Source organism: Coloeus monedula (assembly GCF_965178545.1).
Source record: "Coloeus monedula genome assembly, chromosome: 6".
Classification (NCBI taxonomy): Eukaryota; Metazoa; Chordata; class Aves; order Passeriformes; family Corvidae; genus Coloeus; species Coloeus monedula.
Window position 1 is genome coordinate 56,368,044 of NC_138786.1, and position 21,677 is coordinate 56,389,720.

The 21,677-nt window shown below is 39.4% G+C and overlaps 1 protein-coding gene across 1 annotated transcript in view; it reads left to right on the plus strand.

Annotated features, from left to right (window-relative positions):
* The first annotated feature begins 229 nt into the window (after positions 1-229).
* Positions 230-21,677, plus strand: part of ADSS1 (adenylosuccinate synthase 1) — a 28,134-nt gene continuing 6,686 nt past the window's right edge. The window contains exons 1-10 of the mRNA XM_082283586.1: positions 230-488; positions 13,326-13,428; positions 14,809-14,871; positions 15,621-15,671; positions 16,012-16,078; positions 16,469-16,576; positions 16,943-17,024; positions 17,902-18,028; positions 18,963-19,117; positions 20,301-20,425. Coding sequence (XP_082139712.1) covers positions 303-488; positions 13,326-13,428; positions 14,809-14,871; positions 15,621-15,671; positions 16,012-16,078; positions 16,469-16,576; positions 16,943-17,024; positions 17,902-18,028; positions 18,963-19,117; positions 20,301-20,425 — 1,067 coding nt within the window. The 5' untranslated portion in view covers positions 230-302. The remainder of the gene's footprint in view (positions 489-13,325; positions 13,429-14,808; positions 14,872-15,620; positions 15,672-16,011; positions 16,079-16,468; positions 16,577-16,942; positions 17,025-17,901; positions 18,029-18,962; positions 19,118-20,300; positions 20,426-21,677) is intronic.

Below are 21,677 nucleotides of genomic sequence, written 5' to 3' on the forward strand. Positions count from 1 at the left end.
AGTGTGGTGTGTGTGTGTGCGTGTGAGGGGACTGTCAGTGGGAGAGGTTCTGTGAGAGAGAGCGTGTGTGTGTCCGTGTGCGTGCGGACCGTGCGTGTGAGCGGGCGGGCGGGCGGCCGAGGCCGAGCCCGGGGGGCAGCGGCCCCGCACGTCAGCGCAGCGCGGGGCGGGCGGCGGCGGCGGCGCCCTTAAATGAGGGCGGCGGCGGCGCGGCGCGGGCAGCGCGCAGGGTTTGGCGGCGGCGGGGAGCGAGGCAGCGTGAGGCGGCGGCTGCTGCGGCCACAGCCACCCTCCCACCCAGCATGTCGGGCACCCGGGCGTCCAACGACCGCAGCGGCCACCCCGCCGCCGGCGGGCTGAAGCGGGCGCGCAGCGAGCCGGGCGGTAACAAAGTGACGGTGGTGCTGGGGGCGCAGTGGGGGGACGAAGGCAAGGGCAAGGTGGTCGACCTGCTGGCCACCGAGTCGGACATTGTGTGCCGGTGCCAGGTGGGTGCCGGGCCGGCTCTATCAGCCACTCCCTCGGCGCTTCCCCGCCCTGCGTTCCCTTCGGCTCCCGCTTTCCCCCAGCTCCCCTCGGCCCGGCGCCCTTCTCCCCGTGCGGGGCCCCTCCGTCCCCGCTGCTCCGCCTTTCCTCCCTCCAGCGCTGTTTCCCTCCAGCTGCCGCTCCTCGCTGCTGTTGGTCTTCTCCCTCCCCGCTCCCTATTCCCAGTCCCCGTCCCTCTCCTGCAGCCAGCGGCGGGACGCGAACGGGTCCGGGCGGGCAGCCGTGTGCCCCACACACACCCCCCCGACCTACCCCGGCTGCGCCTCCAAATACCACTCGGAAAGAAAAAAAGCCCTGAGCTATAAATATAAATAGCTGACCCTTCACGATAAGCGACACTGGATCCCGAGGTGCCGGCGGGCGGGGGCCCGGGGCTGCCTGTCCGGGGAGGAGCCGCTCCGGCCGCTTCCCGGCGCTGGGCTGCCCTGGGAAGCCGAGCCTCGGGGCCCGGGGCCCGGTCCGTGCTTGCGGGGGTGTTCCCGTGCCTGTGAGGGGGTGGCTGGGTGTCTCCGGGCGTGCTGCTCCTCCGGGGAAAAGCGCTGTGAGCCGGCCTGAAGGCCGGCCGCAATAAACCTCAGGAGTCTGCCAAAGTTTTACTGTAGGGGCTGTTTTGGATGGGCAGACTTGTGTTCCCTGCAAAGCCCCTGGAAGTTCATTCTTTTAAAAAAATATATTTTAAAACTGAGCGTGAGTAAAATAGGGGGCAAAAACCCAAGTTATGTAAAAATAAGGATTTCGAGTTACGTGAAAACAGGAAACATCTTGCATGGCTTTGCTTATAGGTATCTTTGAGTTGAATAGATTGTAAGGATTCTCAAAACAATGTATTTGCATAATATAAACCAAGTTAGACACGGAGGTGATTCCAAATAGAATCATAGAGTGTGTTGGAAGGGACCTTAAAGATCATCCAGTTCCAATCCCTCTGCCATGGGCTGGGACATCCTCCACAAGACCAAGCTGTTTAAAAGCCCTATCTAGCCTGGCCTTGAACACCTCCAGGGATGGGGCATCAATAATGGTAATAACTTCTAAAGAACTGTTTTCAAATATTAGTTATGAACATATTATACCAATACAGCTAATAATCTGTCTGTTGTCCCTTTAAACTATGTGAGCACATTAAAAAGTAGTCAGCTTAGTCCAGCTCAGCTGGTATGTACCATGAAATTTATTCTGCTTTAAAATGCATGATACCTACTGAAAAGCTACAGACATCCTTGAATCTAAGATAAAAAATCCAAGGACGTTTCTCTAATTAAGTATATTATGTAAATAAATGTTGTTGTGCAGGTTAAATATTTAGAAAGTGGAGGAAGTATTTTTACTTGGGACATTAAACTCCTTGGGGAGAAGTTTTCGTGCCAATAGGTAGCTAATGAATATGTATTATCAGGACCATAACTATTTTTCTGTATTTATTTCCCCCTTGCCTCCCCCAGTAATGTGTTACTAGGAATTTAAACTCAGGCCTTGGGGTTGCTTTGCTGAGAAAGGAAAACTTAAAGTTTTAGCTGAGGAGGAGCCTTTCATAAGGGCCCTTGTGAAACAGTGCGTTCTCATGGGGTTACTGCTACTACTGCAAGGAGTCATATTGATTCTTTTTAGACTCAGTTTTGAGGGGTGCCCTGAAGCTGCTTTCAGGGCAGATTTGCTGTCCATCCAGAGAGCTACTTTGCAGGCGTAGCCCCCAGGTGCAGCCTCAGAATGCTTTCTGAAGGATACAAGAGTGTGTGTGTGAGCGTGCCAGAAGGGTTAGTGTGTTAGCAACAGGCTGATGGCTTAGATGGTTTAATGTGCTGCGGGGCACATTAGATTGTCTTTCTGCAGCCTGATGAGATCAGGATGGATGGAAGGCAGGTGGATCTAGAAAAGCTCTGTGCTCTTTTCAAAAGAGTGTTCCCCAATATACCACGTGTGATACTATAATAGGATTACTGATACACTGGCTAGAAGGAGATGTCTTCAGGATTAGAGTTCAGGTCTGACTATGAAACATTTGAAAAAGAAAATCTGAGTCATGATTTACTTATGAGTGGCAAATATTATGTAACTTAAGCAAGAAGTGGATTTTTTTAATACTTCAATGGGTGTTTTGTGCATTTGCAGTTTTGAGCATCCTTTAAAATATGTGCCATTTGAATAATTTAATATTTCATATTTTCAAAGCCAATCATGCAAGTAGATAATGGTGTATGGTTTTTGCCTCTATTAGAAGTCTCTTAAGGTTTAGTAAAGATATGCACATATTTAAGGATGTGAACAGTACTGAGGATTTCTCTGTGATAATGGCAGGTCATTAACTTACAGGTGTAATCAGTTTGAGGGGAACTTCATTATTGCTGTGTAGTGCCATGAAAAATCTCAGTGTTTGGACCAGAACCTTGCTGCTTCACATTGCTCCTGGAAACTAAGAAAAACTTCCAGTGCTATAGCACTTGTGTATTAGAAACAATTTCTTAAAAAGAAACATGGAATGACTTATTACAGACTTTAGAGAAAATGTCAGAAAAAATTGCAAGAGATTTTTTTTGTTGTTGTTAGAATATGGTGATTGACAACATTATTTCCTGATGTCTTGTCCATTCCATTTTCTGAGACATTGATGGAAATGATGTTGAACAGCTTGTTTTAGTCCTCAGAGAAATGGAAGTAGAGAAATCTTGAAAAGAAATATCTGAAAAAAGGATTTTCAGGACTTCTGAAATAATGTCCCAGCTAGAGTAATTCTTCATCCCAGTAGGATACTCTTTGAGCTAACATTTTAAAAAATGTGGGGCTGCCCTCCTCTCTGTATAGGGATTTAAATTCAGGACCAGATTAGAGTTTGAAGGGGTTTTAAAAAAACAGTAGGTCCCTAATGTTTCCATAAAAGGAAATAATTTTCATTAAATGTTTCTCAAGTGTTTCAGTGTGTTGCTTTCGTGAGAATAATCTGTGACATGGGTGGCTGCAGAGGAAATGAAATTCTGTTTTCTGAGATAGTAGAAAGAAAGGCAAGCAGGTGAATGGCAATAGGAAGTCCATCACAGGCACAAGGGAAGCTTTAAAGTATGTTAAAAGAAATTTCTACATTAAAACCGCAGCCTCTGTAATTTTCCTGAGCGTTCAGAATTTAATTTCACATGAATTCATGACTTAATTTGTTGACTAGTACTTAGATAATACACAGTCTGAGTTCAAAATGATTGGGTACATGCCATTCAGTGACACTGAAAGATGTGATGTAATTTAAATATGAAAAATTAGTTCATTTTACCTTTATACTTGTAGCATTCTTTGTAAAAGAGAATGTTTCAGAAAGGGTAAAAGTTCTCTGAATGTTCTTATGGATGATGCTGTACAAAACTTTTCACAGGCTGCTTTCATTAAAATACCAGATACACAGGCCCACAAACGCATATAAAGAAGCAGAAAAGATATTACTAAATAAACTAGTAACAGCAGGCTGTTAAGGAACTGAGTAGGTTTAAGTTCAGGTTATTAGTGAGGAATATCAAGAACATTTTTTCTCTAAACTGCTCCTTCAGAAACTAAATGCATTCAGAAGAAGAGCATTAGAGGCTAATATTTCTTTCTTATTGTGGCCTCCTGGGGCATGGAGCTGTCACGTTATGCTGTGCAATACTTTTAATCCCTGGTATCTTTTTAGGAAAGGGTAAAAACCAAAGATTTCAATGGTAAATATTTCATTTTGATGTTCTTTAAAAAGCATGGTTTGTATATTTGTTTAAAGCTTTTGATTATGAGAATATTGGACATAAAAATGGGAGTTCACTTTTTATATGGCCTCTCAGCCTCTTGTCTGAATATAAGATGAAGCAATTTGGATACATATAACATACTTGGGAAGAGAGCTTTGGTGTTTTTCAAAACATGATTTCAGATTGTGACTTTTTCAGTGGTAGCTCTCATTCCAGATGTACATTTCTCACATCACCTCATCTCTTGTCTTGTGTCTACCTTCAAAGCTAGAACTGGTGGCTGGTGTTAGCTACCAGGGTTTTAATTAGCTAATTTCTCAGCTCAGTTTTGGAGTATGATCAAACAGTCACCTGTCACAAGGGCCAAGGTGGTGTGCTTCCAGAGGCACTGCTTGGACTAGAGCTGTTCCTAAAAAGTCACACATAGTAAGTTCTCAGTTAACTGAGGCCAGCTGGTTGTCATGCAGTTCTAGCTGTTTCCTTAAGGTGAGAGTGCATAAGCTACACTGTAATAGTAACTTAGTACTGAAATTGACCCATCACCAATTTGATTAAAAATTTGACCGGAAGGAAAGATTTTCCAAAAGCCTAATATGAAAGATAGGAAAACTTTTGCTACTGGGTGTGTAGAGGCCCTGTGATAATCACCTCTACCTGCCACAGGCCACATCATGGTAACTGAATAGATGTGTAAACCAGCTGCAACACAAATGCATGCCTTTGTTCCCTTCACACCAGTGGCAGTGATTCAGCAGCAGGGACTAGGCCAAGGTAGTTTTAAAGAAATTTTTCAAGCTGTCATTTGGCACTGCTGTTGCAGTGTGCCTGTGACAATTCTGCCTTCTGGAAGTCTGGAAACAATCTGCCTGATGTTATCAGCATTCCCTTAAGAACTGAATACAGGAAGCAACACCAAATAGTAAGAATGTCATTGCATTAAGAAGAGCTGTTACAAGATTTCTTAAGCTTCTCATATTAAAGTTTTTGTTTTGCACTAAATATGGAATCACTTTTTAAAATATTTCTTCTATCAAGTCTATGCTTTCAAGTTAAGAATTTCTTTAGTTCCAAAGATCATGTGATCTTTTGAGGCACGTGGACAAAAACTACGGTTGATGTTAATAGTGAGAAAAAGCTGAGGAGGCTGGAAAGGGTAGCAGAAAACTGGCTGTTAAGATCTTTTGTGGTTAAGTACTTCACGGTTACTTGGACTGAGATATTTAACCAGGTCATAAACCGAGAGTGTGGAGTGGCTTATTTTCTCAATGTAGTGGATGTTAACAAATCAGTTTGAGAAGGTCTTACCAGTAAGAAAAGCCTGGCAACGTTTTGGGTTTGGGGAAGCATTGCAACATTAGTGAACAATTTAAACAAGGATGAAGGGATGTGCCCAATACTTCCATACAAGTAAGTGTTGCATATTATTGCAAGTTTCCTTGTTTCCTTGTGTTAGTGTTTTGATGAATGCAATGTAAATGTCATATATTTTAGTAACAGTACTTTGAAGAATGCAAAGGAAAATCCTGTGGGCAAGCAACTGAATAATAAAACCCAAGCATGGCAGAAATGCCAGACGAGTAGTTTCTCTGGGTGGTTTAGGTGCGAGATGGGGAGGTTTCCTTTGTTCCTCTGTTGCTGCTGACAGGGCAGGGTGAGCAGCCACACGTTGTTGTGACTGTCCCTATTGATCATGGGCTACTGGAACTGTTTGCAACAGGGATTAAATTAGAGCAGTTTTATGTGATGATTATGTGGAGTTACAGGAGCTTGTTGGCTACTGTTTTTCTCTGTGTGTGTCATGTGTTGCCCTCCTTTCAATGAGATTTAACTGTGATATTTAGTGTAATTTTTCCCTACAGGATAAAGTAGCAGGAAAAGACTTTAATCTCCTAATGATTTAGTGCTTGATGATCTTCAGTGAAGAGATTGATGACCTTGAAGTCATGAGTGTGCAGTGACTGCAGGACTGTTGGTTTTGATTTCTCAAATGTTTGGGAAGGTTGATAATCCCATTTGCATGTACATTCATACAGGTTTCTAAGTCATTTTTTGCAAGATTCCCTGCAAAAACACAAGTAGATTTTATTTTGCTATTCGACACCAGAGAGGATTTAAGTGTGAGTTGTTTCTTTATCTATAATAAAGAAGTCCACCCTTCCAAACTTGAAAATTTTTTCATAGCAATCTGTCACTTCTAAGGTACTTTATCCAATTTTATTTTTCATTCTGCTTATACATACTTACATGCCACACTATATCATTTTAAGCTTTAGAACAACATGGTGACACTGCTATTTTAAACTAGCCTTTCCTCTGGGCATCAGCAAGATCATCTCAGGACCACCAGGATTATAAATACTGTATGAGAAGGTCAGGTTTAAAGTTTCCAAATCTCCATAAGAAAGCAAGCTTAATTTTCAATCCCCTTTATAAAGCCCAATGAATTTATTATCCTCTACAAGCATCAAAAGAAAACAGCTGAAAATTAAACTGAAATGACATCTGTTCTATTTCATTCCTGTTGTTAACTTGTTTACAGATATAAGAACAGTTATGCTCATATCCTTGGATCATATTACTTCCCACGGGGACATGACTATGCTTCTTCAGAAGAGAGAATTAAAGACAAGCATACTTATCTTGGGTTTTCATGTTTGATTTCCTTTATTTTAGTATTCTGCTAACATTAGTAAGAATATTTTTTCCACTGTAGTATTTTCTATCAATACACCTTGAATTTATATTCTTTGCATCCATTGCTGGAGTAAGTATGTCTTTTGTTGTAGTGGTCTGTTGTGGTATATTATTTTGATGTGGCTTGACAAAAACATGGATTCAGTTTGAGAGAGAATAACTAGTGTTTGAGTGTCTAGTTTGCCTACGCTGATTGTTGTTTAAAACCTTAGTTGAATTAGACCTGGCTTTTCCAGTTGCATTTTTCAGATGCTTAGGAAGACCGAGGCATCTGTGTAAGTTAGGGTCATTTTTTGTAGTAAAGAAAAAATACCGCATTATTGGTGCAATATACGATATAAGCTTCAGGTTTTTCATTTGTGCTACAAATAATTTTGTTTCTTTAAAGGGTCAAAAATCTTGCTCTGCTCTTCTCAAGAGTGAATGTGTTTGTAATCATACTAATTATCTCATTAAGCTTTAGAAGGTCTCCTCCCACAGGAATTTGGGAGTTTTTGCAGGGATCACTGTTTTAGTTGTGACTGAGATCCTATGGATTTTGTTCATTCTCTGAGACAGCTGAGGGGCACAGCTGAACAGTGGCAGGAGTCAGGTTGTAGCAGTTCTGTGCAGAGTTGTTTGTTCTTGAAATCATTATTGCAACAAAGTCTTGGGAAAGAAGAGCGAAGCAAACCAGATTTGGCTGAGGATGGTTGGGGTCTGGAGATAAACTTGCAACTCACACCAGCTTTTTGTCATCACCTCAGCTTTAGAAATCTCCATTCCCTCAGCTCTTGTGGGATAGAGGATACTTCTGATTATTGCCAACTCACCTCTTCCCAATGGGTTGAGTTAAAAAATAAAAATATGAAGTTATGGTCAACCTCTTGAAACGTGAGTTGGATGTTACTTGGCAATAGTTAAACTGGAAAAAAATTAGCAAAAAAAACTTCCAGCAAGGAAAACTAACAAGCACCTATGGCAACAACCTTGCAACTGGAATGTGCAGCACTTCCAGTCACTGACAAAAGCTTTCACACACAGGTGATTCAGTGACATGTTGAAGGGTCTACATGTACAAAGCACTTAATGTATTGCACTTGTCTGACTGGATTTTTTTAGGACCAGTGATGTTCAAACCTCATTTGCAATAGTGTAAATAACGAGAAATCCCATCAAAGTCAATGGATCTATATTATTATAAAGTTCATGTCAAAGCCAGTTATGCTGGTAGCACTTATTAGCTACATTTATTCAGATTAGTTCCAGGCAGTTGCTGATATAAGTTAGAAATAGCCATTGTTAATTCAATTGTTAAGGGAAGAAACCATTTATGTAATAATGTTCATTTTTGTTATTCACATATAAAATGTTGTAAAATGAAGACAATTACTCAATTCAGGTAACAAAACAGAAGTATATTGTAGCCTGCCTGTTAGTGCCACAAGAGAGGTGTTTGGCCTGCAGATACAGTTGAATTTCAGAAAATGTTTTGCTCCATCGATGGATGGAATTAGCATTACTGGGACACTTAGAATGAAGAGAGATAGACAGGAGTCATAGCATTAGTTTTCAGGTGCAGACTTCCAAACTGCTGGTTTGTGGCTGGTATTTCAATTCATAGATTATAAATTCATATAATAATGCCGCAGGGGATCATTTGTAATCTTGTCCCTGTACCAAGGACACAGTATTCTAGTAGCAGTTGCATGACTGCCAAAAGGAGAGGTAATACAATCTTTCTACTCCTACTTGATATTCCCATTTATACACACGAGGTTTGCCTTAGGCATATCAGCCAGTACTGAAACTGTGTTCAGATAGTTCAAGGAGATATCTGTGCTAGAAAGCACGTGGAGCTATGTTTTTGTTTCTAACTCGTTTATTCAAAACCTGGTCATTACATTTCATACATTGATTGCATGTAGCAATGCTGAGGAGCTCTGTACTTCTGGTGTGTCACACACACCGTGGTGGTGTTGGCTGCAGATCTTCAAAAACCAGTTTCTGTTATTTCCCCACTGTTAACTGGAAGAGGGTGAAAACTGATCACTGTGGTACCCATCAAAAATAAATCTGTTTCTTGTTCACACTCTAGTTATATTTTGAAACTACCATCAGCTTTTAAGGTTTTTATATGTGATCTGGTGATTTTTCATATCAATATACTTAATAAAATCGTGTTCAGGCATTTTGGGGAGCACTGAGCAAATGAAGGGTGTGCCAACCAGGAGAGCATCTGGAAACACTCCTGTATACCACGTGCCTGGCCAGAGCAGGCAGAAACACCTGTGAACATCAGGACACATTTCCTTCCTGTTCAAACATGTATCATAAGGCTAATTGGGAGAATCGAGTTCCTGCTGCAGGTACTGAACAGCCTCACTGCTGCTCTCAAAATAAATTCCCTGTCTTGGGATGGTTTGGCTGCAGAGAATAAAGACATGATAATTTTAAAAACAATACAGGCCAAAATAGCAGGCTTTGAGCAGTTTGGGAAGTGGGTTTGTTTCTTCATGGTTTTTTAAGTTCTACTATAAAGACAATGACTGTCCTCTGGCAACCTATTCATAATAATTATTAATTCCCTGGTACTGTTTATGCCAGCTACAGTTCTTAACACTGATAAGATATAGCTTCTCAGTTTAGTGTATTGATAAAGTTCTGGTGTTCAAGCACTGTGGAATAGTAATCAATGTACATCAGTGCAACAATCTGATACCACAAGTAGATCAGCACATAAAAAGCTTGGGAATGGATTTTTTTTTTTAAACAAAGTGCTGTGCTGGAAAAAGACCATACAGTGTTTCATGGGGTAGTTTAGTTCCTGTAGCTCCTTCTAGTACTGGGACAATATGTAATTTTACACTTGGATTATAAAAATGCAGAAAATATAGGTTAAAATCTTACAGAAAAAACAATTTATCTGAGTACAACTTAATCATTTTTTAAAGTAACTTTAAAAAACCCTAGATCCCACTGTACCCTGTGGAAGGGGCACACCCTGGAGCAGGGGAGGAGTGTGTATGGATGCTGCTGGAGCAGCTTCCCTAATGGTGCCTTCCTGGGAACAGCATTTCCTCCACCAGAGTGGTTTATTGGGGATGCCCAGACTACACAGCAAATGCTAATTGTTATCTCTGGTCATGCCATCATTTCACAATACAGATCATACCAAAATGGCACTGATGATTAGTCTGTCAGAAGTTGTTGCCTTAACATTCCCTTTGTTAGAGACATTTTTGAAGAACTGCAAAAGAAGACAAATACCCCCTGTAGCGATTGCAAATGGTAGAAGATAAATACATTTCAGGTGCGCTCAGTGCTGCATGGCAGAGTCTGGATATTAAATGGAAGTTTATGATGTTCATGTGTTTGAAGCAAGGGCTAAGCAGAGGTTCCAAAAGTTTCTTGGTCCAAGAGGAAGCATCCTGAGGGTCCAGAGAACACTGTCACTGTGTGTGTTAGTGTTCATACCACTTTAATGGAATACCACTTCAGGGAAAGAGGGGAGCTCACACAGTTGCAGTGCACCAGGAAGTCCTCTGCACCTTCAAATGTGTAGTCTTCAAATTAAGCCTATATAAGATTTTAGGTACACTTATATTTTGTTAGGAAAAGAAATTGCTAATAGAGGTCCTACAGCAATTCTCAGAACTGAAGTAAAATTAGAAAAGGAGTAGATGTCTTTAATATCTCAGCTGTTGGGCTGCCCATATGCTGTTAGAATAGCTGTGTAACTGAACATGAGAAATTACTGAGATCACCAGATAATAAACAGAAAATATCTTGTCAGACCACTGTAATGTTTTGCAAGTGTGGTCATGTCTGTGGGGTAATTCAATGCTCTGCTATCACTTCAATTATATTTATAAAAATATAATTAGTCGAGCTGTAAAAATATACTTAGAAAACACTTGTTTAGGACACACAGACCAACATGAGCAATGCAAAATGCAGTTCCAGAGATGGCAATACTAGTTTTTAATTACAGAAATGCTGGTTAAGGTGGCCTGTCACTGAATTTTTGATTTGTGTTATCTATTCAGAGGGACTGAAAGTGTATCAGAGATTTTGGCCATTAAAGGACGTAACTTATCTGATGGTGTTTCTGTGCTTCAGCATTTTTTATGTATGCCAGCTTTCACAAGCTGCTTGATTAACATCCATTTTTAATAATTTGCTAAAGAAAGAGCGTTTGTCTGGGTGTCAGTTGTTTAGGAAATTTTCCAAAAGCTTAAACTGTCTTTCATAAACATTCCCATACTGGTGTATCCCACCTTCTGAAAATTTAGGATACAAGAAAATACCATTGACCTTAGTTTAGGAATGCTGTTATCTCAGATTGTGAGTCCTCAAGCCTGATTTCATTTGTTCATATTCATGTTGATTAAGAAAAGCTGAGTGTAACTATAGCATTGTGATAACAAATACTTTCGAAGTAGCCTGGTTCCCAATTTTCTGAGGAAAAGAGGAAATTGTTATTTGTAGTAGAGGTTAAATTGGTGTTAAATGATGGAGTTAATTTTTCAAAGTTTCTATCTTGCCATCTTCTATAGGTGAGCAGAAAAGGAAAGCTTGGGGTCCCAGATAAGTTATTAGCTTCTTTCTCAGCCTGATAATAAAATCAACCAGTGCAATCCACCAGAGTCAGGCCTCTTAAATACCATGTAAAGTACTCTCCTGGCTGATTTATTAACCTTCTAGAAAACTGAGTACTTTTAACTAGATCCAGGTTCCTACAACTGGTTTATTATATCTGGGAGGCAAGCAAAATAGCCAGGATTCTCTGGACAAGTTATAACTCTGCATTAGCAAAATACTTGGGAGTCCTTCCCATCCTAAGGATGAGCTACCCAGCAGTTTTAAGTCAAATGAAATTTGTGTGTACTGTTTTTTCTGTTATAACTCCTACTCAGCTCTCTCTTAGCAGGGTACCTGTTTAAAATTAATTGTTGAGCTCACATGTTCCATAGCATGAAAATTACTTTCGCCATGTTTGAAGGCATATTTCTTAATGTTTTTCTCCACCACACTGCTTAAAAAAAATTCTCTTTTTGTAACCCATAGTTTTTATTTTCTTAATTTTGTGTTTCAGCATTTATCCGCATTTTGAAAGATATGTCAGTTGCCATTTTCCTGAGTTTTACATACAAACGGGCAAATGAGTAAATGAAGAATAAATTAGACTCTGGAATAACGTGTGTTTTATTATTCATTTTCCTAAATGACTGTCCTTTCTCAGAGTTTTTGTGTAACTTCACTCATTCAGCCAACACTCTTCATTGTCTGCAAATTACCGGTGGCAGTCTCAGTTCTCCTTCCAGTAGATGCTCTCATTCTAGACAGTTGAAATCATTCAGTCCTTGTATCAAACCCACAAAGATTTGTAATCATTTGGGAGAACTGAAGGCCTGTAGCACCACAGCAGACAAGTAGTCAGGTTTCCCAACCTTATCAGTAGGAGACAAACTTGTATCAAGACACAGCAGGAAAATACACTAAGCCTGCTGAGTAAACTGGATCTTTAATTTTTAAAACTCTTAATGTTTCTGGTCAAATCAACTCATGACCTTGATTTGCTCACCTCTTTCCAAGTTTGTGTGTTGTCACATCATTCTCTTTTAAAGCTGTTTGTGGAAAAGCACTTTAGTAAGGACAATACCAGCTCCTATTCTCAGTTCCAGTAGATAGCTATGTAAGTCATGAATTGTAGCTTGCTCCATACAATGGTGGTGGTGGTAGCTGGGAAGATCATCCCTTAACCATTTTCTGGGGTGGTCCTTTGCAGGGCCAGGAGCTGGACTTCGATGATCCTTGTGGGTCCCTTCAAACTCAGGATATTCTGTGACTGACAAGGCCATTCAGTGAAGCTGCAAAGTCTGCACATTCTTCCAACATGACAAAGAACCTCTCTCTTGAACCCCAAGAGAAGCAGTAGCTGTTTGTGGTTGGGCAGATGGGAAGAGCTTCCATTCAAAGGGAAATACTGGGCTTAAACTCAAGGAAACATCCATGTACAGAAGATGCCTAAAAAAGGATAAGCTCGTGTAGGCATGTCAGTGACAGGACTCCAAGGGTGGTAGTTAATTCCAGGCTTTTTTCCCAGGAAGTTTCAGTTCTCTTCTAGCTTATGCCACCACTCCTGTATTAATTCCTGCTCTGCCGTAGCCCTGCCTTGACTCCATGGTGTCCTTCTGCTTCATAATTCTGCTGAGTCCTGCTGAACTCTTTTAACCCCCCCACTGTCCTGTCTGAGCTGTTTTTACGATGCTACACCATGTTAGGAAACTATGAGGTGGAGAAAGCAGTGACCAAAGACATGTATAAGTAAAAAAAGATGGTCTTGCCACGTCATCTGCTGACAGACCATTATTCTTCATGTGTTTCTTTCTCTTGCAGGGTGGGAATAATGCAGGACATACTGTGGTTGTCGATGGGAAAGAATATGATTTTCACCTGTTTCCTAGTGGCATCATTAATCAAAAGGCAATTTCTTTTATTGGTAAGACATTTTTGGAACTTGTTATAAAAAATGACATTGTGTAGTGGATAGCTGCAACTGTTTTATAGTAACAAGAAAATAAAAACATGGCTCTCAGTCAGATTTGCTTTGGCTTCAGCTGCTTGACTGCTGCTTTAACATTAAGAGTTACTCTACTTTCAGTGTCAGCTTAGTTTCCACTGTTAGAAAACTGAAAGCAAGAACATCTTATCATGTTGTTCCTTCTTATACTTTATGGTAAAGTTTGGGCCCCACCCTCTACTTGCAGTCTCTTTTTGTAGTTTCAGAAATATTTGTGCTATTCTTTGAGCACACAAATGGTAGGACTTAGCTAAATAAATAATATAAATTATGTCTGACATCTCTTTGCTGACTTCCTAGAAATAGGCCCCAAAAAGCAGGGCTCTACTTAGGTCATCATCCAGTCTGCTTTTTGTTCACATCACCCGCTGCTTAGGGTGATGATGTATTCTGCTATAAAGATATTTGGTGCAGATGGCATCATAAAAAGATTTGTATCATTCACTGGACATTAAACTTGTTTTTACATAGCAGGAAAATTTAAGCCTCTTGTCCAAAGTTTTGATTCTTTCAGAGAGAAATGAGTGTAAGTTCTAGTGAGTCATGGAGTTTCATTTTGTTCCATTTAATAATTTCCAAGTGGATGACTGAAATCTATTAAACGTATTTTTTCTCTCAGCTAAATATGGTGTGTTGTCTTGCTTTCCTATTTACTCCCTTGTCAATTAGTAACAACTATAACTTGATTTATGCTAAATTTAGGCTGAGACAGGCTCTTGCATATATTTCTGACATTCCCAAGAAGGAGGCAGCAGCTGTTTCCAGCCCACTGCATCACTAATCCTCCCTGTCTCACCAGTACTGCTCTTTATCTCTTATGGGTTCTGTTGTGTAGCTCACAAGCCAGGGGAAGGCATTGCTAATGTATTACAGCACTAATTTGACCTGAATTTAAAACAAATACCTGAATATTGAAGAAGATTTAAATATTTTCACACAAGCTTGTCAGTGTGGTAAGGCCAGAGACTTCTTTGAGCTTTTCCCTGTGAACAATTGAGGCTGAAGTTGTAGGGCAAAGTCCACCATAAACAAAGACAAGAATCCGCTTACCTCAGCTGGCTGTGCAGCAGCCTGGCGTTCATGCCTGAAACAAGCCAGCTCTGGTTTTCCTCAGTTTAGCAGCCTAGTAGCTGCTTACTCCAAATCAGGATTTATCCAAGAAGTTCTCAAGATCACTTTATGTGAAATTTAGTTTTACTTTTTCAATAAAATTTTAGACAGCAAGTGTTTAGAGATCTTACATCCTAAAAATGAGTATTTTATTCCTTGCTTTTAAATAAATCATTTATGTTCCCAAAGGTAATGGAGTGGTTATACATTTACCAGGCCTATTTGAAGAAGCTGAAAAGAATGAAAAGAAAGGTTTGTATCAAGTAATTTTTAACCTACCTTTATATTGGCAGCCAGGTTGAGGATTTTTGTAAGCTGTTGTTTCAGACCATGAGTATTCAGTGCAGTAATAACATTCTGGATTTTAAATGAGGGAATAGTATTTAAAATGTTGAAATGTATGGTAGTCTTTGGACATATTTTCAAAAACAGTCTTTTCATGGGTTTTATGGAGTTTTATGGCATTTGATGCCACCTTAGGTGGAAAGTAAATCCTAAAGTGTGTGCTAAGCTTCCCTTGACCTCAAATAGGGATGATTTAAGCCAGAGTTTCTGCGCCCAAATATAAACTCAGTTGGTTCTGAGCAAGGCTTTAGGCCCTATGACCTTCCAAGGTCCTCTACTTCTTAGATTGTTTTATGTTTCTATATAAAAATTCTCCATTTTCTGAGGCACAAATGGAGTTTAAGTGATGTATTGTGTAGCAAGTTAAACAAGAATATTTCCTTAAAGAATATTGTGTAAGCCACAGCATTCAGGCATTAAAAAGAAGTATCTGTGCCCATATCAAAATGAGAAAGCTGATAAGTCAAAAATGAGGAAAGTTTCTCAACAGAAACATTGCTGATATTTGATATTGTCTTGTGGTTTATCCATTTTGCCTAGTTATCTTAACAAGAAGCCATATAAACTAGCAGAAAGACATAGAAAAAGTAAAAGCCAATGTTAAAGTTTGACCAATCAGCACAGCTGAAATCCTACCTTTCTTCTTCTTTTGACAGGTTTAAAAGACTGGGAGAAAAGACTGATTATATCAGATAGAGCACATATAGGTAAGTGCTGATTGAAGGGGAAAAAGCCCTCACAAATGATTGCTTAGTTCATGATGCTAAATTAAATTATTATTCCTCAGAGCAGTTATGTATTAGATCTAACATAGCTTCTTATGTTGTGCAATCTGAAGCATAGTAATAGAATCTGTGTCCACTGAAGAGTGATGTTTTACATGTTTTCACAGTGTTCAAGGAATACTCGCTCTGTTTTCACTTGAGGAGGCCTGTGCACTGTCAGTGACAGCAAAGGCACTTTGTCTTGAGATTATGGATGTCTGTGATTTAAAGAATATTTTTCTCCTTTGTTCTCTCACTATATCCGTTTGATTTTCCACTGCAGTGTTTGACTTTCACCAGGCAGTAGATGGGCTCCAGGAAGTGCAACGTCAAGCACAAGAAGGCAAAAAGTAAATATTTTCAACACCCTCATTTCATTAATAGTTAATAAATTTGGAAAATCAGTGTAATTTTGGAAAACAGAAATGAAATGTATCTCTAAAGAGCCTTGTTGATGTTACTAATTCTGTGACTCTATTCTGTTCCTGCTTATGTTAGTGAACAAACTGTCAGCCAGACTCAAGGCCTCATGCTTTACTGAATACCATGAATATTAGGAATACTAGTGCAAAGCCTGAAAGTTGCTATATATTTATTATCATAGAACTTTAATATGTTTTTATGTCTCAGACCTCCTGCCCAATATATCATATAGTGGAGAGCTTTGACAAAATTACTTGGCATAAAGTATATTTTTGCCTGTATTTATACGTAGTGGGGGGGTGTTTCTTTTTATTTAGCATTGGCACAACGAAAAAGGGGATTGGACCAACATATTCTTCCAAAGCTGCACGAACAGGCCTTCGGATTTGTGACCTCCTCTCTGACTTTGATGAATTTTCTTCGAGGTACACCTATTTTCATTTCATTTCTAAATATTATGTTTAAGAGTGATACATTTTGCCTGACAGATTTGCTTTTAAGGGGATGTTTTTAAATATGTGTCTGAATTTTGTATATAAATTGTCTAGAAGGAGAAGAAAATTAGGAAGAATGTGTGTGTGTGTGTGTTTCCTGTACTTCACAGAGTTTCTCATCATTTAAAATATAATTTTGAACATTGGGAAATGCACTGGTTGAGGTGTCAGAGTCCTGGGCATTTTCTCACTATGGCTTTCAGTATATACTGTGCCTAATATAAACTGAATTCTTGCCCAAAGATTCTGTGAATCTGTGACTCTGTTCCTCACAGTTACAATTTCGATATTTTACAGATTTAAAAACCTGGCACAACAATACAAGTCAATGTTTCCAACATTGGAAATTGATATAGAAGGACAACTGAAAAAGCTAAAGGTAAGGATTTACCACTTGCAATATTTATTTTGATTTTAAAAGGTAAAAATGAAGTGTACCAGACATAGCAGTTACTGAGCTCATTTAGATGAAAAATGCATATGCTCATTATTATAAAAGCTTTTAATAAACAGTAGCCATGCTTTGTAGTAGAATGTTCTCTCTTATTGTAGGCATTAATGTAAACTCTGTGGAGGATTTCATTCTTGTATAATATTTTACTTTTTTGAATGTTGTATCAAAGTAGTCAAGACAATGCAGGGTGATGACTTTATAGTTAGTGTCTAGTCTGTCAGTGGGACTTCCATGCTTACTGAAGAATTGTTTGTGGAAACATGTTTCAAGATCCTGGTATTACAAGAAAATTGTCTTTTTACAAATAAATCCAACAGAGCCACTGGTAAAACAGCTTTCATGAACGTGTAAGAAAAGAGGATGTTAAAAAATATCTCTTACCTTTCCCAAGTTTTGTCTCATACTTTTTCAGAGCTAACACCCTGAAGATATTTTATAATATTCAAAAGGAGTGACATGTTTTTCTTTTGTTGCTTGGACTAGCTCTAAGTCCCATTCTGAGTGTGTCTAGACTATAGACACACTATCTAAGGATTATAGCAAAAAAAATCAGTAGGCATAGCACATCTCTGTGAACAGAAATGGTACAGAAATTACAGCGTTCTAATGCCATAATAAGTCATGTTTTCTTATATGAGTGGTTCAATAGATTGAATGGAGTATAAGCTAATGGTTGTATTTTTCAGGAAAGCACAGTTATTGAGGCTGGCTGCTTAGACTTATCTGTATGTTTTGTCTTTCAAAAGTGTTGCCTGCTTCCAGCCATTGTCTGGGGAAGCTGACATTTGTGCTCAATTTGCAGGGATATGCTGAAAAAATAAGACCCATGGTTCGAGATGGTGTGTATTTTATGTATGAAGCTCTTCATGGCTCCCCAAAGAAGATCCTTGTTGAAGGAGCCAATGCAGCATTACTTGATATTGACTTTGGTAAGTTGTATTCTAAACTCAGCTTAACTCCTAAGAGATCAGTTTTATTTTGATTAGTTTTATTTTGATTTGTGTTTATACTGACTTTGCAAACAGCAGGAAAATAGAGAAACAAAATAGTCTTTCCTTAATAGGAACAGATCTCCCAGAAGTAAAGCTCATTAAGACAGAGATTGTATCATTAACAGGATTAAGTGCTTAGGGTTTAAATATTGATTTTTACTGAAGTTTATTCCAGTGCAGCTGAAATTTCACTTCAGATATTCTTGTCTTGATTACTCTTAAATATGTGTGCACATTTCCAAACAATCCAGGCACTCATTGCAGTGCTGCTTAGGTAATTCCTCTGCCATGGGGGGAGGATTAAACTGGTGCGGCAACCTCTAAGTCTTGCTGCTACAGTTGGTCTCTGCTCTGCTTTCTTACCAAAAGTCTAATTAAATCAGTGAAGAAAAAGTTAAGGACTGAAGAGATTCTCCAATCCAGAGTCACAGTGTAGAGATCATGAGTAACCTCTTAAGACTTGGACAATTCGTGGCAGATACTCAGAGCCACTTGTGCAGAGCAATGGGACTGTCAGACTGTGACCTTTACACCAGGCTCTCCATGAATGTAGTGGAAATACCTTCTGTGATACGCAGAACATTGAAAAAGAGCTTTACACAGCAGCAGCATCCTATAATAGATGCCGTGCCTAATGGAGGTAGTATTGAGAAGCTTTTGAATTTCTCCCTTGTGGGCAATCCTCAGTGAAAGTTGCAAAGGATGAATGACACGTAATAAAAAGAATTTGCCTCCCTCTTTGTCTGCTGTTCCAATTTACCTTTAAAGCCAAACATAGAAGTGAAAACCTTCTTTGAACTGATGAAGGAAGATCAGTCTTTGTTTATTACCATTGCTGACAGAGGGCTGTGCTGTTGTGTTTTTCTGACAGGCACGTATCCTTTCGTGACCTCCTCGAACTGCACCGTGGGCGGTGTGTGCACCGGGCTCGGCATTCCCCCGCAGCACGTGGGTGACGTGTACGGCGTGGTGAAGGCTTACACCACCCGTGTGGGCATCGGGGCCTTCCCCACCGAGCAGATCAATGTAGGTTTAATGTTACAAATGTGATATACACAGCTGGCAACAAGTAACAGTCAGTGGAATGGGGTAAGGGTTATTCCACTGATAAATAAACACAGTAATAGTAATGCTGAGCAATCACACTCATGAAGAGAGGAGAATTACATTATGAACTTAAGGTATTTTACATCAGAGGAGAGAAACACGAGTGTGATGATGTTACATTGCAGTGACCACACTTCTGTTGTAATGACCAGTGTGAAAATAGATTTCATCATCTTATATAACATCATTAGGTGTGTTTCAGTGGTGAGAGTTTGTTGTGGACTGGAACTGTCAGTGCATCCCAGAAGAGCTTAAATTACAAGAACAACTTCTGCGCTTAACAGCCTGTGTTCTGGGTGATTTATAGAATAAATGTGGTGTGTGCATCAGCCAGTCATGCACAAATGGGTTGGTAAAAAGAACGGGAGAGGTTTTGATTGTTTTAAACTGTCCACTGTATTTTCATTATCAAGAAGCTAGAAAGCTCAGGGTATTGATTATGAGCTATGCACACAGCAATCTCTAGGTCAGTGTTCCGAATCTAATTTAAGGATTTAGTTGCTGAAATCTTTTTCTAATGGCTCAGATGAGTTGATGGTATCCTTTGGGTTTATGAACCATGAACATAAAGTTTCTTCCTTCTTTATTTTTACCACAATATAGACACTGCCAGTCTGAATGGAGCAGCTGGCAGTCTCATACTGTGGTAGAACCGAGGAGCCCTAGGCATGGCGCCCTGCTGCTGTTTTGACCTAGACATTGTACAAGCATTGGTCTTGTCCCAAGCATTTACAGTCTTGTACCCAAAACCAAAAGATGTCAGAAGACCAGATGAAGAAAGTAAATGCAAACAAAATTTTATAAAGGACTGAACTGTCAAGGAAATCTTCCTGTTGGATGAAGAAGGAAGAAAAGTCTCTCCTTGGAACATGAAAGTCATATTAAATACGTGATTTGAAATGCTAGTGATTGCAATACAAAAATCCTGAGGGGATTTCTTCTCTGCCTTAGTCCTCTCCTAGCAATCTTTTTTTCCCTGAAAAATAGCTTTGAAATTGGAACAACCATATTTTTCTTGCTATCCATCTATATTTGTTTGTATTTGTTTTCCAGCCATGTTTTCAGTGAAGCGCCCATCAGCATTGTCTCTGTCTTATTGTAGGAAATCGGAGATCTTTTACAGTCCCGTGGCCACGAGTGGGGAGTAACTACGGGCAGAAAGAGGCGCTGTGGCTGGTTAGATCTTGTCATTTTGAAATATGCTCATATGATCAACGGATTCACTGCGTAAGCATCAAAGATTTTGCGCTACATTTGGAAGTGATAATTTTGTGCTTCGCAGAATAAATATGTAGGTAACATTAATATAAGTCCAGTAAAGTGTTACATTTTAAGCAGTACAATAATGCACAGTGGGCAACTGAGAATTGTCTTAATGCTAATAATAATCTAATTCCTTTGACTTTTTTTTTTCCAAATTAAGTGATTTTATAACATGAGAGGAGTGATTTTTTTGGTACATGTTTTCACTTTGTTTTCATCAGATGGCCAGTGTAGATTGGATCAATATATTGGTTTTCTAACAGTTTGCTCTAGTGTTTTTGATCCAGTGCTTTCATACTGACTTGTGCCGTGGTCTAAAACCTTTTGGGTTTGAGCTTGGTTGACTCTAATGGATCCTACTTGTAGGACTAATTCTGCATCATTTGGAACCACTGCCTTGATAAGTGAGATAAATGGGATGACGCAAGGGTACAGCGACTGGCACAGCTTTCATTCCAGTTCCTAGAGGTTCATTTATTTAGAAAGGTGTAGTCAAATATTGTGTTATAAATTCTGCTTTTAATGGGCTGAGTTTTATTTTCTTTGGGACCGAGTGGCTTCCTTGGTTGATGCATTCAGGCAAACTTGTCCATATATGCAAACACATGACCCTGAGCATTTTAATATATTATAGACTGAGACGTAATTTAATATTGTTTATGCCACTAATGTTACAAAGTAACAATGGTCTTGTTCATTAATTTATCAGAAGGATTTTTAAGTTTGGATTTTTTCTTTTACTTGGATTTATGTTTTGTTTTAACTTACACTGCTCTAGTTTATGTGAAAATAGCTTTAGGAAGGCATTAGGTTCCCTTCCATTTCAGTTCTATACAATTACTGCACTCCTATCAACAAAACTATGTCAGCTCTGATAACTGTGACAGCTAAAAAACATGGGTAGATTAAAAAACTCGAAGAACTGGCTCTATGGTGCTTCTTTCCCAGAAAGTCTCTTCATTTAATCCTTTCATTCATCACATACTTACTGAGCACATACAGCCTGGACTATTATGCATGTACCTGTCTAAATCCTTAGCTGCTCAGATTTTTGCCAGGCAACATCTAAAATATTGTTCTGGAGAATTTTACTAGTTTTAAAATGCAGTTTTATTCAGATCAGTGAATACTACAGTGTCTTCTTGAGGTTCCATTTTTGTCTTCCAGTGTGTTCATTCACAAAATTAATAAGGTTCATTAAATTGACAGCACAGCC